General features: G+C 38.6%; 1 protein-coding gene across 1 annotated transcript in view; it reads left to right on the top strand.

Moving 5' to 3' along the window:
* DNAH5 (dynein axonemal heavy chain 5) overlaps nt 1-17,444 on the top strand; it is a 1,563,391-nt gene that overhangs the window by 1,477,573 nt on the left and 68,374 nt on the right. The window contains 4 exon segments of the mRNA XM_053715797.1: nt 694-843; nt 1,348-1,593; nt 5,451-5,670; nt 6,084-6,289. Of these exon segments, the coding sequence (XP_053571772.1) occupies nt 694-843; nt 1,348-1,593; nt 5,451-5,670; nt 6,084-6,289 (822 nt within the window).

The following is a 17,444-nucleotide window of genomic DNA, read 5'->3' as shown; positions in this document are numbered from 1 at the left end:
TTACAATCTCCCTGTTAATGTATACTGGTTAGTTAAAGGAACATGAAACATAAAATATTTAGTTAATTATCCAGTTAGAGTAGAGATTCCAATTTTAAACAACTTTCCAATTTACTTTAGAAAAGAGGTGCATGAGAGGTGACATGATTACTTTAGATAAATATATTCAAGGCCCATATACAGAGATGGCAGAAGCTATGTTAATTCCAAGAAAATTGTTTGTGACAAGAGGTCACAATTTAAGGTTGGAGGAAAGCAGATTTAATCTCCTGCAACGGAAATGTTTTTTCACTGTAAGAGCAATAAAATTGTGGAACTCATTACCAAAGGAGGAAGTGAATGCCAATACCCTAGATACATTTAAAAATTGTATACATTTTTGTCTAAAAACAAAATTCATAGATATGATTGCTAGTATTAAATGGGTCACCTTTTTGTGGGATTATTTAAGCTTAACTGGAGCTTGTAAGTATTTTAGATGTGTATAGGTTAAACTTGATGGACTTTGGTCTTTTTTCAACCTCATCTACTATGTTACTTTTTTACTATGTATTATCTAATTTGCTTCAATAACCTTAGTTGAAAAAGCAAACGTTGTTTAAAATTACATTCTATGTCTGAATAATGAAAGAAAAAAAAGTTTGGGTTTCATATTCCTTTAAGAGGATTTTCTTTTTTTACAAAATGTTTCAGATTTCAAGACATGAAAAACAGTGGAAGTTATGGTTTGATAAAGAATATCCAGAAGAAGAGCCTGTGCCTAGTGGTTATGATCAATCACTTGATTGTTTCCGACGTTTGCTTCTTATTAGGTCTTGGTGTCCTGATAGAACCATTGCTCAGGTAAGCAATTTAGATTTTCCATGCATGCAGTGCTTAAAGGGTCAGTAAACACATTACAATTATAAGATTTTTCTTTTTTTTTTTTCTGCAGTCTTGCAAAAGATCAACATATTAAAGAAGTGTAAAATATTTTTGAATGTTGTTAACCTTGGTTGCTGCAATTGTTTTTCAATAATCTAACTCCACCCACAAGTTGCCTTATTTGGAGAAGACAATCCATACTTGCTTTTAGAAAAGACACAGCTAGCCATAGTAAGCACAACATTTTATTTTCCATTCAGAAGCTAATTAGGTACAAATATGTTAGGGCTTATGAAGCCATAAGCACTTTGAGTTTATAGAACTAGAAAACCTACAGTTTTCAAAATAAATCATTAAAGTATATGCAAAGCTGTTGTACTGTGCATAATAAGACATTTTATATTACAATCTTAAAGTGTTTACTATCCCTTTTATTAGCAACATAATGCGCAAACTTTGTTTTATTATTTGTATTTTCTTAAGGCAAGGAAGTATATTATGGATTCCATGGGTAGCAAATATGCAGAAGGAGTGATCTTAGATTTGGAAAAGACTTGGGAAGAATCTACTCCACGAACACCACTTATCTGTTTTCTGTCCATGGGATCTGATCCAACAGATTCCATAATTGCCCTTGGAAAGCGACAGAAAATTGAGACACGTTATGTTTCCATGGGACAAGGTCAAGAGGTTCATGCTCGGAAACTTTTACAACAAACAATGGCTAATGTAAGATTACATCTGCCTCATTTTAGAATGTAATGTAAGAATGAATTAGATTTAAAACCTCTAGTCATTAATAGTTTAATGACCAACCCCGTTTGTTAACCATTCTCTATTTCCAAATGTAAGTTTTATATTGATCCATTATGCTTTTACAAGGTATAATTCCAATACCAATTGTATTGTTAAGATCATTTAAAAAAAGGGCATAGTTTACACCAAAATCGTGCCTCAGTGTGTTACTGAGAGTCCATAGCATCATGTAACTAGTTGTTTTCTGCAGAACAGGAACAGATTTCCTAGAATAACACTTTTCTCCATGTTGTTCTAAGGTGTATGTTATGATTTTGGTAATTAAAGTAGGAGGCTGCAATGGGAGGCCCAAAGCAGAGTAATTGCACAGAAAAATAAACTTATGTAAATGATAGAGCAAAGTGTTTTTTTCTGTTACTTCATCATTGCTGGATATAAAAGGCTACTGCAAAACAGTATAGTAGCTTACACATACAATGTGTCCTACCTTTCTATTTATGCATTGTAAGTTTGCACCTACCAGTTTAAAGTTCATGTGTGCTGTATATCAGTATGTGTAAACCTACCAACGTTCATTTTCCCTCCCTTTCGACTGTCCTGCTTATATATTGTCACCTGAGATATTTTTGTGGGTCAAATTGACTTAATTGAGAACAGTAAATTATTTAATTTGCAATATGCAAAGACCTTGGGACCTATTTATTAATGTGCGAGCGGACATTATCCGATATTGCGGATCATATCCATCGCACATCGATAAATGCAGACAGCATACACTGTCAGCATTTATCATTGCTCCAGCAGTTCTTGTGAACTGCTGGTGCAACACCGTCCCCTGCAGATTCATGGCCAATCGGCAGCCAGCAGGGGCTGTCAATAAACCTGATCGTATTGGATCGGGTTGATTTCCGGCAATCTCTGTCCGCCGCCCCAGAGCAGGCGGACAGGTTATGGAGCAGCGGTCTTTAGACCTGAATGCTCACCAGAAACACGGGGCTTCAAATTCCATACGGAGCTTCATAAATATGCCCCCTTGTCTCTTTGATGGAAGTATTTTGCCTCCTATTTGTCCTGTGTCAATAATCACATCTTTACTTTAAGCTTTTGTTACACATTCATGTTTTATATCATAAACCTGACCCTTGTAGTTATATGCATATATATTCCCAGAGGTGGCTTTACAACTAGGCCAAATAGACAATTGCCTAAGGTCTCATTCATGGTAGGGCCTCACACGGGGACATATAATGTGTTTTTCTTTCTCTGAATAAACAGATGTTAGTGGTATACTATCCCAACCCACCAGCTTCCTCCAAGGACAGTAATATAGTCTAATATTCATAGGCATGAGCAGGGGGTAGAACAGGAGTGTCCAGGCACAATGTAATGTTTGGATTCCTGTTACAATAAGTCCTGTGTTTAATGAATGTTTAGTGTGCTTAGTCCTCAGTTCTGCTGTAGTGTATGGAGAGGGAACTGCAGACATCAGTGGAGCAATATGGGCTACGTCTCCCATTTCCTATTCAGCTGCATGCACAATTACTTACTTGGCTTTGTCTGCCTAGCTGATATGTTTGGTTGGAAAGCTCAGTCATCTCAGGGTTACTTCTCTCCCCTGCAGCAAGAGAGCACTTAACTAGAGGGTAATGTGACAGTTGCTCCCTGCCTCCTCAGTCCCAGCACGAAGTTGATGAGAAGATCAGAAACTTCTGCATCAGTAATTCTGGGCCTGCTTAATTTTTATACTTTTCTTCTTATGTTTTTATGTATTGTTGTGTCAGAGTGCATAAACATATTGTTATATTGTTATACAATAGCAGTGCAAAAAATTGTATCATTATGAACATGTAAACATATACAGTATTTAGGTAGGTAAACAGTTGTCATATGATTAACTGGATGGTCTATGTATCTACAAATATTGTTATACTAGTATTTTAAACCAAGTTCTGTGTGCAGTGTGTGTGTGTGTGTGCTGTGCATGTGTGAGGTTTTGTAATCTCATTGAAAGCATAAGGAGCTGTAGGTACTGAGTAGCATGTCTGAGATCCCAGGTTAAGCTGTTCTTTAGGGGTGCGCTATCTCATCTGAGGTCTTGCTGAAGCATTTATCTGTCACAATGGTCTGCAGGGATCAAGTATGTGATCTGAAATCTCATGAAATCATGTAGCTGACACAGTAAAGAAACCAGGGACCAGGTATAGTGTGTTATGTTTTTTAATTTATATATAGAGACAGGGATCAAGTATGTGATCTGTGTATGTTCCTACACACACTCATTTGTTTGTGGAATTTAAAGGGACAGTCTACACCAGAATTTTTATTTTTTTTAAAGATAGATAATCCCTTTATTGCCCATTCCCCAGTTTTGCATAACCAACACAGTTATATTAATATACGTTTTACCTCTGTGATTACCTTGTATCTAAGCCTTTGCAAACTTCCCCCTTATCTCAGTGCTTTTGACAGACATGCAGTTTAGACAATCAGTGCAGACTCCTAAATAACTCCACGGGATGTTATCTATTTGACACACATGAACTAGTACTGTCTAACTGTGGAAAACTTTCAAAATGCTCTGAGCTTAGAGGCAGTTTTCAACGGTTTAGAAATCAGGTTGAGCCTCGCTAGGTTTAGCTTTTCAAACAGAATACCACCAAGGGAACAAAGCAAATTTAATGATAAAAGTCAATAGAAAAGTTGTTTAAAATTTTATGCCCTGTATGAATTATGAAAGTTTAATTTTGACTAGACCGACCCTTTAAGTAATGTAGAATTTAGCAAGCATAAGGAGGCTTTGTGGGGACTGAACAATTGGTCTGTGGTACTGATGTGGCACAAATCCTGTCTAAAGTGTTTTAGAAAGTCTTTTATCTGGTCTGGTGTTGGAGAGCTTATGCTTTTGCCTAGACCCGGTGCTTGACCAAAATGTAGAAGAATGCAGGAATATTATTAACTAAACTAAAATGTAAAACAAAACCACTTTTAAAGTGTAGCGAAAATGTCACTGAAGCTACAGAGGTACCAATATAGAAATTTATCTACCTCATTTACAAAGAATTAGGACAGATATTGCATTTTGTAAAATTATATTTTAGCTTCCTGATATCCAATAAAGTGCATCTTTAAAATGTTATCTCGGCAGAGTGTGAGCAATGCATAAAAGACTCAGGCCTCTAGTTATCAAGCTCCGTAAGCTGCTTGATGGCCCGTGTTTCTGGTGAGTCTTCAGACTCGCCAGAAACAGCAGTTATGAAGCAGCGGTCACAAAGACCCCTGCTCCATAACCTGTCTGTCTGCTCTGAGCAGGCAGACACACATCGCCGGAAATCAACCCGATCGAGTATGATCGGGTTGATTGACACCTCCCTGCTGGCGGCCTATTGGCCACAAGTCTGCAGGGGGCGGCATTGCACCAGCAGCTCTTGTGAGCTGCTGGTGCAATGCTGAATACAGCGAGCGTATTGCTCTCCGTATTCAGCGAGGTCTGGCGGACCTGATCCGCAGTGTCGGATCAGGTCCGCCAGATCTTAATAACTAGAGGCCTCAATAGTTAAGCATTTTGGCTATAACTGGGCATGGTAATGCAACAGGTTAAAACTAACAAAATTAAACTAATGTATGTTAATAGTTTCTAAATTACTATTTTTAATTAGAATATTTTGGAGTAAATACTATATACTCAAGTATAAAATACTTGAATAAATGTTTTCTTTTGCCTTCTTAATTTAGTGTAATAAATCTGGACTATATAATTTTAACAAAACAAATACATGCTTGTGTAAATAAATACAACTTGAATCTAATTATTGTGACATTTTTCTCTCTAGGGAGGATGGGCTCTTTTACAAAACTGCCATTTAGGTCTTGATTTTCTTGATGAGTTAATGGACACTATTACAGAGACTGATCCTGTACATGATACCTTCCGTCTGTGGATGACAACTGAAGTTCACAAGCAATTTCCTATCACTCTCCTACAGATGTCTATCAAATTTACCAATGAACCCCCTCAAGGTCTTAAAGCTGGCCTTAAAAGGACTTATGGCGGTATGTTGATGCAGAAAAAGGCCAGTACTGTGTTAACCAGTGTCTTAAAAGAAAGTAAAAATCATTTTTTAAGAAAATATAAAAGTGATATACAGGTGATACCTTTAATAGCTATTAGTGGAGACAATTGCAAGCTTAGAGGACACTAAGGTCCCTTCATCAGGCATTCTGCTCAGAATTTTTACTTGAATGGTAATATGTTCAAATTCGATTTACAAACTGATATTTTACATCAATCAAGCACGTTCAAAAAATTATATATGTACAAATATAATAATTGTGTTTTGAAGAAGGGGATTTATAGAATATTGTATTATATTTCAACATTCAACAAGACTACTTTGAATAAATAGCTTTATTACTTAAACAAAAGTTGATATATTATTTACTTTATAATTTCAATTCTTCAAAAGGTGTGAACCAGGATCTGCTTGATGTGAGTGGTATGATTCAGTGGAAACCCATGTTGTATGCAGTGGCATTCCTACACTCAACGGTTCAAGAGAGACGCAAGTTTGGACCTTTGGGATGGAATATTCCCTATGAATTTAACCAGGCAGACTTCAATGCTACTGTCCAGTTCATTCAAAATCATCTTGATGATATGGATATTAAAAAGGTATTGTATCAGAACTGGAAAACAATGCAATTGTAATTGTTTTTTAATGTAAGGTTTATTTTAACTGCACATCTGATCACAAAGAGCAATTAGTACAGTGGTACCATGGATGAAGCACTTAAATTTCAGTTTTAAAGCAGCGTTAAAGTGGTGATATTAAAGTGAAAAGTATGGAGACTGAAGAATCACCTACGCCCACTCCTTGTCTTCTGGCCTGGTAGTATGACTAAAGTGCAGGGCACCATAGGACAGAGAGGCTACAGCAGTTGTGTTAGAGTAGAAGTGCCAAGTTTCTGTGAGGGCTAACAGGTTAAGTGATTATTATTATTATCATTTTTTTGTATAGCGCCGCCATATTCAGTAGTGCTGGAGTGATTGTGAAATTAATAGGTTTTGAATAGAAGTGAGATTATTGCATACAGAGCGTGCATTCTAAAGCACACAAGAGAAGTCTGAGGTATTAACAGAAGTGCAGATTGAGAGGGTTACATGGACAAGATTTTGAAGGTGTCAGTCATGGTAGTGAGCAGAAAGAAGCTGGGGGTGGATCTGGGTTAGATGAGACATCCCCAGCTGCAAGAAGAAAGATAGTAAGAGAAAGACTCTTGTATGTGAGTGTCTATTACGCAAATATACTTATAAACTCCATACTTAAAGGGATATGAAACCCAATATTTTTTCTTTTGCAATTCTTCCGATTTTTAACAACTTTTTAATTTACTTCTATTATCAAATTTTCTTCATTATCCTGGTATCTTTTGTTAAAAAGCAGGGACAAATGCTCATTAGACAACCCATTTCTGGATCACTATATGGCAGCAATTTTGCAAGAATGTTATCCATATGCAAGAGCACTAGATGGCAGCACTGTTCCTGCCATATAGTGCTCCAGATGCTACCTAGGTATCTCTTCAACACAGAATATCATGGGAACAGTGCAAATTTGATAATAGAAGTAAATTGGAAACTTTTTTTTTTAAATTGTATGCTCTGTCTGAAGCAGAAAATATTTTTTTTTGTTTTCATATCTGTTAAAAGACCTTCACACATGCTGCAACTACAAATGCCTTGACAAGCTAAGAGTTTCCAATTTAGTAGTCACATGCTCATAATAAGCAGATATTTTATAAATTAGTGCAGAAAAAACACAAGGCCTTAGCAAACAGTGGATAAAACACCTTCTTATCTCAAGTGGAAAACGGACACTGGAAAGTTTAAACTAAATAAGGTAATAAAATAACATACCAGAAAATTAAGATTTAAGAGAGAGCTAAAGCAGTTACACTTGGGGAATATTCGACCCTTTCCGCCCCAGCTCTCCTCTGGCAAGCAGCAATCTGCTGCCCGAATTTAACATTGTACACAAGAGCTATTTTGCGCTCGAGTGCAACTCCGCTCCCTGCCTGTGCACAGCCAATCACTTGTGGGCAGGAGCTGTTAATCTCCCCAGTCGGACAAGACTGAGGAGATTGAAATTCTCCACCTAAGAGGTGGAGAAGAGTGTAGGAAGCTGCATTCTCATGACTGCTGCTTGATAAATCCTGACTGCAGGTTTTCTTGTGAGAACCTGAACTCGAAGGGAGGTGAAAGGCTTGATAAATCAAGCCCTTGGTGAAGAAGAGAGACAGACTTTGGCCCATAGATATCAAGGTCTTGCGGACCTGATCCGACACTGCGGATCAGGTCCGCCAGACCTCCCTGAATACGGCAAGCAATACGCTCGCCGTATTCAGCATTGCACCAGCAGCTCACAAGAGCTGCTGGTGTAACGCCGCCCCCTGAAGACTTGCGGCCAATAGGCCGCCAGCAGGGGGGGTGTCAATCAACCCGATCGTACTCGATCGGGTTGATTTCAGGCGATGTCTGTCCGCCTGCTCAGAGCAGACGGACAGGTTATGGAGCAGCGGTCTTCTCCACCTAAGAGGTGGAGAAGAGTGTAGGAAGCTGCATTCTCATGACCGCTGCTTGATAAATCCTGACTGCAGGTTTTCTTGTGAGAACCTGAACTCGAAGGGAGGTGAAAGGCTTGATAAATCAAGCCCTTGGTGAAGAAGAGAGACAGACTTTGGCCCATAGATATCAAGGTCTTGCGGACCTGATCCGACACTGCGGATCAGGTCCGCCAGACCTCCCTGAATACGGCAAGCAATACGCTCGCCGTATTCAGCATTGCACCAGCAGCTCACAAGAGCTGCTGGTGCAACGCCGCCCCCTGAAGACTTGCGGCCAATAGGCCGCCAGCAGGGGGGGTGTCAATCAACCCGATCGTACTCGATCGGGTTGATTTCAGGCGATGTCTGTCCGCCTGCTCAGAGCAGACGGACAGGTTATGGAGCAGCGGTCTTCTCCACCTAAGAGGTGGAGAAGAGTGTAGGAAGCTGCATTCTCATGACCGCTGCTTGATAAATCCTGACTGCAGGTTTTCTTGTGAGAACCTGAACTCGAAGGGAGGTGAAAGGCTTGATAAATCAAGCCCTTGGTGAAGAAGAGAGACAGACTTTGGCCCATAGATATCAAGGTCTTGCGGACCTGATCCGACACTGCGGATCAGGTCCGCCAGACCTCCCTGAATACGGCAAGCAATACGCTCGCCGTATTCAGCATTGCACCAGCAGCTCACAAGAGCTGCTGGTGCAACGCCGCCCCCTGAAGACTTGCGGCCAATAGGCCGCCAGCAGGGGAGTGTCAATCAACCCGATCGTACTCGATCGGGTTGATTTCAGGCGATGTCTGTCCGCCTGCTCAGAGCAGACGGACAGGTTATGGAGCAGCGGTCTTTGTGACCGTTGCTTCATAACTGCTGTTTCTGGCAAGTCTAATGACTCGCCAGAAACACGGGGCATCAAGCTCCATTCGGAGCTTGATACATATGCCCCATAGGGTAAAGGCTGTATTGTCCTGAAGTCAGTACATACCAGTGAATTAAGATTTAAGGTAGAGCAAAAGTAGTTACACTGGATGAAGCAGAAAGACAGACACAAAAAAGCAACACCAGAAAAATTGGACCATATTTCAAGATGTAATATGTTCAGTAGTAACTTGGTTAAGCCCTTTTAAACAGAAAGGCTGGTTGATTTATGGAACCAACTTCAAGTAAAGGTGGCAAGGAAAATACTGCAAGGGAATTCAAGAATGTTAGTGACAATGTTAGGTTTTGAATAGAAGTGAGCTTATTGCATACAGAGCGTGCATTCTAAAGCACACAAGAGAAGTCCTAATAATTATCTAAGCTTACACATCAGAAAGAAATACTGGGGCTTATTTATCAAGGGAGGAATGGCCCCTGATGCCCCTGTTTCTGCGGCTCCTTAATTGGTCCGCTGCCTCTGTGGCTGCGGACATTAATCTGCCCAATCCTATACGATTGGGTTGATTGACACCCCCTGCTAGCGGTCAATTGGCCACAAATCATCAGGGGGCGGCATTGCACAAGCAGTTCACCAGAACTGCTTGTGCAATGTTAAATGCCGACAGCATATGGCGTCCGCATTCAGCGATGTCTGGCGGACAAGATATACGATACAGCGTATTATGTCCGCCAGACATTGGTAAATCAGCCCCATAGACTCTATTAGCACTGAAGAATCTGTTGGTGCTCTACAAATAAGTGATAATAATAATAATTGGCCTTGTTATTCTAACAAATCTACATTAAATTAATACAAAATTATAGTGTTTTAATATTTATGAAGAATATTTGTGCAGAATTTGACAATAAATGTGTAATAATCATTAAAATAGAGAAATCATCCTTTAAACAAGGTTTAGCATATAATCTAGTCAATAGACAAGATACCCATTGAGCAGAAGGAATATATATATGTGTGTGTATATATATATATATATATATATATATATATATATATATATAGATATAGATAGATAGATAGATATATAGATATATTTGTGTATGTGTGCTCAAAATTGACTGCACTCACTGTAATTTGTATATTCATAATATTTATTAACATTAGGTGAGAGTGCATAACTGCTGTGAAATATATATATATATATATAAACATGGTAAGACTGTCTGATATTCTTGTATACCAGAGTTTCTTTGCATTGGAGATCATCTGATTTACTATATCACCTGCTTTTAAAAAAAAAAAATCCCAACCACTGCAATAAACCCAACCACAGTGATCTGCTTGCTACCAGAATTAAAGGGATATGAAACCCAAAAACTTTATTTTGTGATACAGATAGAGCACACAATTTTAAAAGTTTCCACTTCAATTATATTATTACATTTGCTTCATTTCCATTATATTTTTGAATAGATACCTAGATTGGGGTCTTGGGCACTACATGTCAGAAAATAGTGCTGCCATCTAGTGGTCTTGAAAATTGATACAATTCTTGTAAAACTTCTGCCATATAGTGGTCCAGACACGTGCACGCATCTGAGCTTACTTCCCTGCTTTTCAAAAAAAGATACTAAGAGAACTAAGAAATGTAAATAAATAAGTAAATTGGAAAGTTGTTCAAAATTACATGCTCATGCTTGTGAACGAACAAAAATTGGGTTTCATGTTACTTTAACCTTTAATTTTCCATTTCCTGCCTGCCAACTAAAGATTGCTGCCCTAACAAATAAATAACTGCTTATTCCAGTGAAATAAACCACTAGTAGCAGTCCCTCTAACACAAGATCACCCTCCAATGGATCATACCACCTAAGGAAAAACCTGCCACCCATAATGGACCTCAACAACAAGTGATATTACCTTGCCTAATGTTCCTGAACCCTATACCAACCCACCTTAAATCTACCTGCTTGAGAGCACCCTACTATGTTGCAGAGACAAATCCACATTCAATGATTACATGACCCCAAAGCAAGTTTACTCCCAAATACTGCCCTTCACCACTACCACCACATTAACAATTTTATTTTAAGTATATTTCATAATTATTGAATTTAATTTTTATTTCTTTCATGTAATTAGCAAGAGTCCATGAGCTAGTGACGTATGGGATATACATTCCTACCAGGAGGGGCGGTTTCCCAAACCTCAAAATGCCTATAAATACACCCCTCACCACACCCACAATTCAGTTTTACAAACTTTGCCTCCGATGGAGGTGGTGAAGTAAGTTTGTGCTAGATTCTACGTTGATATGCGCTCCGCAGCAAGTTGGAGCCCGGTTTTCCTCTCAGCATGCAGTGAATGTCAGAGGGATGTGAGGAGAGTATTGCCTATTTGAATGCAGTGATCTCCGTCTACGGGGTCTATTTCATAGATTCATCTCTTACCTCCCTTTTCAGATCGACGATATACTCTTATATATACCATTACCTCTGCTGATTCTCGTTTCAGTACTGGTTTGGCTTTCTACAAACATGTAGATGAGTGTCCTGGGGTAAGTAAATCTTATTTTCTGTGACACTCTAAGCTATGGTTGGGCACTTTGTTTATAAAGTTCTAAATATATGTATTCAAACATTTATTTGCCTTGACTCAGAATGTTCAACTTTCCTTATTTTTCAGACAGTCAGTTTCATATTTGGGATAATGCATTTGAATTAATCATTTTTTTCTTACCTTCAAAAATTTGACTCTTTTTTCCCTGTGGACTGTTAGGCTCGCGGGGGCTGAAAATGCTTCATTTTATTGCGTCATTCTTGGCGCGGACTTTTTTGGCGCAAAAATTCTTTTCCGTTTCCGGCGTCATACGTGTCGCCGGAAGTTGCGTCATTTTTTTGACGTTATTTTGCGCCAAAAATGTCGGCGTTCCGGATGTGGCGTCATTTTTGGCGCCAAAAGCATTTAGGCGCCAAATAATGTGGGCGTCTGATTTGGCGCTAAAAAATATGGGCGTCGCTTTTGTCTCCACATTATTTAAGTCTCATTTTTTATTGCTTCTGGTTGCTAGAAGCTTGTTCTTTGGCATTTTTTCCCATTCCTGAAACTGTCATTTAAGGAATTTGATCAATTTTGCTTTATATGTTGTTTTTTCTCTTACATATTGCAAGATGTCTCACGTTGCATCTGAGTCAGAAGATACTACAGGAAAATCGCTGTCTAGTGCTGGATCTACCAAAGCTAAGTGTATCTGCTGTAAACTTTTGGTAGCTATTCCTCCGGCTGTTGTTTGTATTGATTGTCATGACAAACTTGTTAATGCAGATAATATTTCCTTTAGTAAAGTACCATTGCCTGTTGCAGTTCCTTCAACATCTAAGGTGCAGAATGTTCCTGATAACATAAGAGATTTTGTTTCTGAATCCATCAAGAAGGCTATGTCTGTTATTTCTCCTTCTAGTAAACGTAAAAAATCTTTTAAAACTTCTCTCCCTACAGATGAATTTTTAAATGAACATCATCATTCTGATTCTGATGACTCTTCTGGTTCAGAGGATTCTGTCTCAGAGATTGATGCTGATAAATCTTCATATTTATTTAAAATGGAATTTATTTGTTCTTTACTTAAAGAAGTACTAATTGCTTTAGAAATAGAGGATTCTGGTCCTCTTGATACTAATTCTAAACGTTTAGATAAGGTATTTAAATCTCCTGTGGTTATTCCAGAAGTTTTTCCTGTTCCTAATGCTATTTCTGCAGTAATTTCCAAAGAATGGGATAAATTGGGTAATTCATTTACTCCTTCTAAACGTTTTAAGCAATTATATCCTGTGCCGTCTGACAGATTAGAATTTTGGGACAAAATCCCTAAAGTTGATGGGGCTATTTCTACCCTTGCTAAACGTACTACTATTCCTACGTCAGATGGTACTTCGTTTAAGGATCCTTTAGATAGGAAAATTGAATCCTTTCTAAGAAAAGCTTATCTGTGTTCAGGTAATCTTCTTAGACCTGCTATATCATTGGCTGATGTTGCTGCAGCTTCAACTTTTTGGTTGGAAACTTTAGCGCAACAAGTAACAGATCATGATTCTCATGATATTATTATTCTTCTTCAGCATGCTAATAATTTTATCTGTGATGCCATTTTTGATATTATCAGAGTTGATGTCAGGTTTATGTCTCTAGCTATTTTAGCTAGAAGAGCTTTATGGCTTAAGACTTGGAATGCTGATATGGCTTCTAAATCAACTCTACTTTCCATTTCTTTCCAGGGTAATAAATTATTTGGTTCTCAGTTGGATTCTATTATCTCAATAATAGATGTGGCGTCATTTTTGGCGCCAAAAGCATTTAGGCGCCAAATAATGTGGGCGTCTGATTTGGCGCTAAAAAATATGGGCGTCGCTTTTGTCTCCACATTATTTAAGTCTCATTTTTTATTGCTTCTGGTTGCTAGAAGCTTGTTCTTTGGCATTTTTTCCCATTCCTGAAACTGTCATTTAAGGAATTTGATCAATTTTGCTTTATATGTTGTTTTTTCTCTTACATATTGCAAGATGTCTCACGTTGCATCTGAGTCAGAAGATACTACAGGAAAATCGCTGTCTAGTGCTGGATCTACCAAAGCTAAGTGTATCTGCTGTAAACTTTTGGTAGCTATTCCTCCGGCTGTTGTTTGTATTGATTGTCATGACAAACTTGTTAATGCAGATAATATTTCCTTTAGTAAAGTACCATTGCCTGTTGCAGTTCCTTCAACATCTAAGGTGCAGAATGTTCCTGATAACATAAGAGATTTTGTTTCTGAATCCATCAAGAAGGCTATGTCTGTTATTTCTCCTTCTAGTAAACGTAAAAAATCTTTTAAAACTTCTCTCCCTACAGATGAATTTTTAAATGAACATCATCATTCTGATTCTGATGACTCTTCTGGTTCAGAGGATTCTGTCTCAGAGATTGATGCTGATAAATCTTCATATTTATTTAAAATGGAATTTATTTGTTCTTTACTTAAAGAAGTACTAATTGCTTTAGAAATAGAGGATTCTGGTCCTCTTGATACTAATTCTAAACGTTTAGATAAGGTATTTAAATCTCCTGTGGTTATTCCAGAAGTTTTTCCTGTTCCTAATGCTATTTCTGCAGTAATTTCCAAAGAATGGGATAAATTGGGTAATTCATTTACTCCTTCTAAACGTTTTAAGCAATTATATCCTGTGCCGTCTGACAGATTAGAATTTTGGGACAAAATCCCTAAAGTTGATGGGGCTATTTCTACCCTTGCTAAACGTACTACTATTCCTACGTCAGATGGTACTTCGTTTAAGGATCCTTTAGATAGGAAAATTGAATCCTTTCTAAGAAAAGCTTATCTGTGTTCAGGTAATCTTCTTAGACCTGCTATATCATTGGCTGATGTTGCTGCAGCTTCAACTTTTTGGTTGGAAACTTTAGCGCAACAAGTAACAGATCATGATTCTCATGATATTATTATTCTTCTTCAGCATGCTAATAATTTTATCTGTGATGCCATTTTTGATATTATCAGAGTTGATGTCAGGTTTATGTCTCTAGCTATTTTAGCTAGAAGAGCTTTATGGCTTAAGACTTGGAATGCTGATATGGCTTCTAAATCAACTCTACTTTCCATTTCTTTCCAGGGTAATAAATTATTTGGTTCTCAGTTGGATTCTATTATCTCAACTGTTACTGGTGGGAAAGGAACTTTTTTACCACAGGATAAAAAATCTAAGGGTAAAAACAGGGCTAATAATCGTTTTCGTTCCTTTCGTTTCAACAAAGAACAAAAGCCTAATCCTTCATCCTCAGGAGCAGTTTCAGTTTGGAAACCATCTCCAGTCTGGAATAAATCCAAGCCAGCTAGAAAGGCAAAGCCTGCTTCTAAGTCCACATGAAGGTGCGGCCCTCATTCCAGCTCAGCTGGTAGGGGGCAGGTTACGTTTTTTCAAAGAAATTTGGATCAATTCTGTTCACAATCTTTGGATTCAGAACATTGTTTCAGAAGGGTACAGAATTGGTTTCAAGATGAGACCTCCTGCAAAGAGATTTTTTCTTTCCCGTGTCCCAGTAAATCCAGTAAAAGCTCAAGCATTTCTGAATTGTGTTTCAGATCTAGAGTTGACTGGAGTAATTATGCCAGTTCCAGTTCCGGAACAGGGGATGGGGTTTTATTCAAATCTCTTCATTGTACCAAAGAAGGAGAATTCCTTCAGACCAGTTCTGGATCTAAAAATATTGAATCGTTATGTAAGGATACCAACGTTCAAGATGGTAACTATAAGGACTATCTTGCCTTTTGTTCAGCAAGGGCATTATATGTCCACAATAGATTTACAGGATGCATATCTGCATATTCCGATTCATCCAGATCATTATCAGTTCCTGAGATTCTCTTTTCTGGACAAGCATTACCAGTTTGTGGCTCTGCCGTTTGGCCTAGCTACAGCTCCAAGATTTTTTACAAAGGTTCTCGGTGCCCTTCTGTCTGTAATCAGAGAACAGGGTATTGTGGTATTTCCTTATTTGGACGATATCTTGGTACTTGCTCAGTCTTCACATTTAGCAGAATCTCATACGAATCGACTTGTGTTGTTTCTTCAAGATCATGGTTGGAGGATCAATTTACCAAAAAGTTCATTGATTCCTCAGACAAGGGTAACCTTTCTGGGTTTCCAGATAGATTCAGTGTCCATGACTCTGTCTTTAACAGACAAGAGACGTCTAAAATTGATTTCAGCTTGTCGAAACCTTCAGTCACAATCATTCCCTTCGGTAGCCTTATGCATGGAAATTCTAGGTCTTATGACTGCTGCATCGGACGCGATCCCCTTTGCTCGTTTTCACATGCGACCTCTTCAGCTCTGTATGCTGAATCAATGGTGCAAGGATTACACAAAGATATCTCAGTTAATATCTTTAAAACCGATTGTTCGACACTCTCTAACGTGGTGGACAGATCACCATCGTTTAATTCAGGGGGCTTCTTTTGTGCTTCCGACCTGGACTGTAATTTCAACAGATGCAAGTCTCACAGGTTGGGGAGCTGTGTGGGGATCTCTGACGGCACAAGGAGTTTGGGAATCTCAGGAGGTGAGATTACCGATCAATATTTTGGAACTCCGTGCAATTTTCAGAGCTCTTCAGTTTTGGCCTCTTCTGAAGAGAGAATCGTTCATTTGTTTTCAGACAGACAATGTCACAACTGTTGCATACATCAATCATCAAGGAGGGACTCACAGTCCTCTGGCTATGAAAGAAGTATCTCGAATTTTGGTTTGGGCGGAATCCAGCTCCTGTCTAATCTCTGCGGTTCATATCCCAGGTATAGACAATTGGGAAGCGGATTATCTCAGTCGCCAAACGTTGCATCCGGGCGAATGGTCTCTTCACCCAGAGGTATTTCTTCAGATTGTTCAAATGTGGGAACTTCCAGAAATAGATCTGATGGCGTCCCATCTAAACAAGAAACTTCCCAGGTATCTGTCCAGATCCCGGGATCCTCAGGCGGAGGCAGTGGATGCATTATCACTTCCTTGGAAGTATCATCCTGCCTATATCTTTCCGCCTCTAGTTCTTCTTCCAAGAGTAATCTCCAAGATTCTGAAGGAATGCTCGTTTGTTCTGCTGGTAGCTCCGGCATGGCCTCACAGGTTTTGGTATGCGGATCTTGTCCGGATGGCCTCTTGCCAACCGTGGACTCTTCCGTTAAGACCAGACCTTCTGTCTCAAGGTCCTTTTTTCCATCAGGATCTGAAATCCTTAAATTTAAAGGTATGGAGATTGAACGCTTGATTCTTGGTCAAAGAGGTTTCTCTGACTCTGTAATTAATACTATGTTACAGGCTCGTAAATCTGTATCTAGAGAGATATATTATAGAGTCTGGAAGACTTATATTTCTTGGTGTCTTTCTCATCATTTTTCTTGGCATTCTTTTAGAATACCGAGAATTTTACAGTTTCTTCAGGATGGTTTAGATAAGGGTTTGTCCGCAAGTTCCTTGAAAGGACAAATCTCTGCTCTTTCTGTTCTTTTTCACAGAAAGATTGCTATTCTTCCTGATATTCATTGTTTTGTACAAGCTTTGGTTCGTATAAAACCTGTCATTAAGTCAATTTCTCCTCCTTGGAGTTTGAATTTGGTTCTGGGGGCTCTTCAAGCTCCTCCTTTTGAACCCATGCATTCATTGGACATTAAATTACTTTCTTGGAAAGTTTTGTTCCTTTTGGCGATCTCTTCTGCCAGAAGAGTCTCTGAATTATCTGCTCTTTCTTGTGAGTCTCCTTTTCTGATTTTTCATCAGGATAAGGCGGTGTTGCGAACT

The sequence above is a fragment of the Bombina bombina genome, chromosome 5 (genome assembly GCF_027579735.1).
Source record: "Bombina bombina isolate aBomBom1 chromosome 5, aBomBom1.pri, whole genome shotgun sequence".
Classification (NCBI taxonomy): domain Eukaryota; kingdom Metazoa; phylum Chordata; class Amphibia; order Anura; family Bombinatoridae; genus Bombina; species Bombina bombina.
The sequence above is the reverse complement of the archived record's forward strand: the minus strand, read 5'-3'. Positions and strand labels throughout refer to the sequence as shown.